The sequence below is a fragment of the Meleagris gallopavo genome, chromosome 19 (genome assembly GCF_000146605.3).
Source record: "Meleagris gallopavo isolate NT-WF06-2002-E0010 breed Aviagen turkey brand Nicholas breeding stock chromosome 19, Turkey_5.1, whole genome shotgun sequence".
Classification (NCBI taxonomy): Eukaryota; Metazoa; Chordata; class Aves; order Galliformes; family Phasianidae; genus Meleagris; species Meleagris gallopavo.
The window spans coordinates 1,399,713-1,404,929 of NC_015029.2; the positions used below are offsets into that span (position 1 = coordinate 1,399,713).

General features: G+C 51.5%; 1 protein-coding gene across 5 annotated transcripts in view; it reads left to right on the forward strand.

Annotated features, from left to right (window-relative positions):
- FKBP15 (FKBP prolyl isomerase 15) overlaps positions 1 to 3,876 on the forward strand; it is a 26,112-nt gene extending 22,236 nt beyond the window's left edge. For all 5 annotated transcript variants that reach the window (XM_010720747.3, XM_010720750.3, XM_010720749.3 and 2 more), the window contains 5 exons: positions 40 to 150; positions 518 to 625; positions 829 to 1,595; positions 2,074 to 2,164; positions 2,614 to 3,876. In XM_010720747.3, coding sequence (XP_010719049.1) covers positions 40 to 150; positions 518 to 625; positions 829 to 1,595; positions 2,074 to 2,164; positions 2,614 to 2,688 — 1,152 coding nt within the window. In that variant the 3' untranslated portion in view covers positions 2,689 to 3,876. The remainder of the gene's footprint in view (positions 1 to 39; positions 151 to 517; positions 626 to 828; positions 1,596 to 2,073; positions 2,165 to 2,613) is intronic.
- Positions 3,877 to 5,217: the final 1,341 nt, after the last annotated feature.

A 5,217-nucleotide genomic window follows, 5' to 3' on the forward strand; every position in this document is an offset into this window, starting at 1 on the left:
GCACTACAATTGTTGTAACTTCTAGTTTCTCTTTGGCAGTATTCAGCCTTGCAGTCTGAAACGGTGATACTGAAGGCTCACTATGAAGAATGTATCCAAAAGCTGGAGAAGAATCAGGACAGATCTTCACCTGTGAACTTCACAGAAGAAGTGAGATTGAATAGCCAGTGTTTCTTCTCACCCTTTCCTTTGGATTTATTTTCTCTGTGAAAGCACTGTTGAGGAGCAAAGGAAGCTTAGACTTAAAACTTGAAAACAGTGCGTGTCTGCCTTGGGTTTGTGCAGCCTGCCTCAGTTTTGGAGGAATGGGTTTGGTGTGTATAATAGTTCTGAGTTAAAATGACATGATGTATTCTACTTTGTTATCAGAATTCCTGATTTGAAAAGCAGTAAGTTCTTTGAGTCAGCATGTGTTTGTTTGGGTTTATTGCTCCTTTGCCCAGAGAAGTACTTTTATCTTTTGTCCTGTGCTTCAGATGTTAATGAACTGTCTGCTTCCTGTCTTGCTCTTTTCCAGGTAAAGAAGATAATGAATGGGGTATTTCAGTCTCTTCGGGGTGAATTTGAGCTGGAGGAGACATACAGTGGCAGGATAGTTCTAGGTGTTGTCATGAACACTATCAAGGTACAGTAGCAATAAAAGAGAGAACGTAATAAATGTGAGAGATTAAGGCTTGCACTGAAACAAAGTGTAAGGGGTATGAAATAACTGTGAGGGAGAAATGAAATGAAATGAAATGTGGGTAGCAAAGCAGCCTAGTAGTGGGACAACACAGAGACCTGTGAAGGTTTGTCTTGGATGTAACCTACATTCTCTTTATTTCTTAGACTGTAACACTGCAACTACTCAGCAAGCAGCAGGAGAGACCAGAGCATGACAGTAAAAAGGAGGAGGAATCTGGAGTGGGGAGACCAGAGGGATCGCTTGGAGCAAAGACAGACCAGGAGGAGCTCGTGCAGCACAGCCCTGCCCGGGGTGCTGTGTGCTCTGCTGAGCCCAGCGAAGTGAGCACAGGCTCCACGTTGTCTGTCCACAAAGGTGAAGCTGCACCTCCTGCTGCCGAGGCCAGAATGCCCGAGGAGGAGCAGGCACCACAGAGCAGTGGAGTGCTGGAAGAGGAGGAGGTCCAGCAGGAATCTCCCTCTTCTGGAGCTGAACACTGCTTGAATGCTGATAAGGGGCCTGAGCTTGCAGAACAGGCCATTCCCAAGGTGGATGAGGATTTTGTTCTGGCTGAGCAAAAGCAGGAGAGCAGCCCCATAAAGAAAGCAGAGACCGAACACAGTCCCTTTGGAGTATCTTCGCAGGCAGAAGCTGCAGATCCTTCTTTTCTAGAAACCAAGCCAGAAGAAATGGATGTGGCTGTGCTTGCAGACAAACCAGCAGCAGAACAGGAGGCAGAGGAGCCTGTGGGAGGCTTAGAGCCCCCTCCTTTAAATAGTGAGGGAGAAAACTGCACAGACCCATCAGATGGAGCTGGTTCCAACCAGGAGCCTGCTTCAGTATCCAACACGGAAGAGAAGAGCTCACCTACCATCAGAGAAGCCCCACAGCAGCAGGAACTGGGCTCCAGCCCCAGCCAAAAGGGCTCCAGGTAAGGTGTAAATGCGGGGGTAGCTGCAGTCCTATCTTCCTGCTGATGTTCTGGCACAACAGCACACACCAGTGGCTGGTACAGCTGTGCTATAGCATAGGACAACACACGTAGGTTTGAGGAGCCATCTGGTGCTGGTCTTGGATGCACAGACAGCCTCTAGAGAGATCAAGTTGTCCAGGGCACGCTGCTGAGAGGCAGTTGCTCACATCTGGGTGGAGGTGATGGTGATGGTGTCTGCTGAGAATGGTTGCCAGCTGAGCCTGGAGAGGAGTGTACAGTTCCTCTGGGATCTGTTACTGGTGGCTGCCATGTGTCCCATCACTGAACTGTTCTGCACTGGTGAGTGCTCTGTGCCATAAGACATGAAGCAGAGATGGGCTGGGTGTTGAGACTTGATATCATTCTTAATAAACCACATAAAAGGAAACCAGGATCCCATATTCTGCAAGTGAACTGCTTGTTCTTTATCTTCCAGGCTCTTTGAGGACGATGACTTCTTCAAAACAGCATCTCTTAGATCACCAAAGCCTCGAGTTCCCTCTGAAGAGGAGGATGAGGAAGAAGTGGTATGTGTTTCTTTCCACTCCTACTGAACTTACTCAGGTGTTAACCTGCAGTTTATCTGTGGGGGCTGACTGGCCCCTGCTGGCTGAGCTTGGAGCTTCCCAGACATTCTTTGTATACATTGAGCTCCTGGATTTGTTTCTCACTGCAATTGGAAATGTTGCACAGGCTGAAATGGTAACAACAAACTCCTGCTTGCATGGCATTAGGAAAAGGTCATGGGTTAAATAAGGGGGGTTTGTTTTTCTACTCCCTCCTATCTCTTCAGCTCTAAGCATCTCTCCTGGAAAATTAAGCCATCATATGATAAACATAAAAACATCAATAACGATGCTTCTTATTTATCGTCTCCTAAAAGCCGATGTAGATTTCCAAGCCAGAGCTGTGTGGCAATTAGTGAATACTGGGAAGCTGGTAAGGCTGACAGGTTTCCCTCTGCTTTGATTTCCAGAGCATGAAGGGTCGCCCCCCTCCAGCTCCGCTCTTTGGTGATGATGATGACGATGATCTGGACTGGCTGGGATGAAGAGCTGCCTGCTGAGCCTGTGAGGCCTCCCGTGGGCAAGGTCACTCCCTGTGCACATAGCACTTAATGAGCTGCATTTGTGGGACAGCTGTGAACAGCCAAGGACTCCTCAGGCTCTTCTACTGCAGACTGACAGGGCCTGAGAGCAGGAGTCTCTCTTTGCACTCTTGGGCACTCAGACCCGTTGTTCTGACCTGACAGACATGCACAGAGGTTGGGATGAGCTGAAGGAACTGACCGGTCTCACTGCATGTTTGTATTGCTGTCCTTCTGTGAACCATTGATTGATTAATCTGAAACTTTATGCAAATTTGAACTACATAAAGTGCTTCAGAAGAAGTCGTCTGGCAGAACCCTGCAGTAGGTAACTACTTTTGTAGAAGTCAGACTAAAAGTGAAGATCTCTTGGAAATAATTCTATCTGCTGCAGCCAGCCCAGCCTCTCTCCTGTGCCTTTTTCTCTGTTGCTGTGATGGATGCAGCACGAGTGAATGGAGTGGTGGCCAGGTGTGCTGTAATGCAGCCTCAGCTGGGCTCTGCAGAGAGCCAGGTGTGCAGTGCAGCTGCTCAGTCTGAGTGGAGTGAGGGAGGAGGGCAGTGAGAAGAGGCAGCTGTGCAGACTGGTTGGATTTCTCGTGGCATTTCTCACTGCACTTAAAGCAACTTAGAAGTAGGAACAGTAGATAGTGTTGTTAAAACAAGTAACATGCTTACCCCTGTTCCATTAATAAGATGGAAGTTACTAGGGTAATTCCACCAATGGTTAGCTTCCCCGGAATTTGGCCTGTGCCATCTTTTCTGGGGGGAAAAGTGTCTGTGTGCAGCCATCTGTCAGCTCCCTGCCCCTGTCCAATGCTCTGTGTGGCAAATGGCCAAAAGCAGCTGAACCTGGGGAGGAAACCAAAGTCTGTGGAGCAGCCAAGGAGCTGCTGGGGCCGTGCTGCTGTCATAGGGTGAGTGTGGCTGAAGTTTCCTAACAGCTGCTCCAGAAATCAAAGAACTGAATCATATCTCAGTGCTGAAGGTTGATGGTGTCTGAGTGCACAAACCCTGCTGTGGCTCCAGCCTCCCTGCTGCAGCAGTGCCCTGTGGTTGCAACTACCACATTCCACTTCTTGTTTCCTGTTACAGGTAGCCTGAAGGACTTGCATTTCATTTCTTGATAAATAAAGTGCAATTAAACCTCTATTTTCTGCTTGTGGGTGACTTTACTGTAGTCTAGTTGCATGCACTTAAAAATTGAGCTACCTCTTAAAGTAGGAAAAAAATTAGCTAGAAACACTTCTAGGAGGGCATGATGGGATGTGCTTGGGGGAAGGTGAGGATCCCCACCCTGTGCCACTTCTTACAGTACCCAGTGCCTGTGCTGGCTGCTGGAAGAGGGATGGCACCTTGTGCTCCTGAACCCCTTGCCTGCAAAGCTCTCTCTGCCTCAGGTGCAGGGAAAAATGACTGGAGACGGCTCTGGACCAATGTGCATCTTTAATATCTCATCTTTCCCCGCTGCCCTTCCCTGTATCCCTCTGTGGGAGCCTTGGCTCTGCTCTGTGCACCACAGGGAGAAAGCACAAAGTTGCTTTTTAACAACATTTCACCAACAGCAAAACAGCACAGACCTTCCCCGTCCCATCTCGTGTGGTCCTCACGGCCGCCTGGGATGGGTGATGCCCACCTCTGACCCCTGAAGTTGCACCAAGGTATTGCAGATCCCTGCGGATCGCCCTCAGCACCCTGCAGGGCGGGCACAGCCGCAGCCCCTGCTGCCCAAGGCCCTTCTCCTGGATGCCAGCTGTGGATGCAGCCCAAGGAATGTTGCAGGGCGGCTGCTGCTGCCGGGATGGCTGGAGCCTCCGGGAAAGTCATAAATGCAGCGTGAGCACAGAGCCAGGTCCCAGGGGGTGAAGGAAAGCACTGAAACCTGTTAATTTTTAGTAAGTCTGATGCCCTGGGGTCCACGTTGGTGCCGCATGGCCACGGCTGAGTGCGCTGCAGCTCCCACAGCACGGGGCCGATCCTGTGGGAGGCAAAGCCCTGTCCTGTCCGCACCTCACTGCGATCCGATGCGGGCACCGAGGCTGAGCCCGAATTCCTGACCCAGCTGTGGGTCCGTGCTGCTGCCTGGAGACGACCGGGCCCCAACAGGGGATGGTGGGGTCCGCAGTGCCGGCCCTGAGCTTCCTGTGCTACTTGAGGAAGACGAGCAGGAAGAAGGTGGCAACGATGAGGATGAGGATGCCGGCGGCGAAGCCGAGGCGCAGGTTCTCCACGGAGGTGAGGGGCGGCTGTGAGTCCAGCAGCAGCCCCCTGCCTGGCAGCCCCAGCACGAAGGCTCCCGGTGCCTCGGGGCCACGGCGGAGGCTGCAGGGGGCCACCATGCTGCTCACCGTAAAGATGGGAGCGTGGGCTGCGCAGGCCACCTCCATGGCCATGGAGTGCCTCGAGGCCCGACGGGCACCGCTGCCTTCATTCTCTTCCTCCTCCTCCCCGGCCGTGAGCTGGCTGCGGTGCGGGGTCCCCGGGATTGGCGTC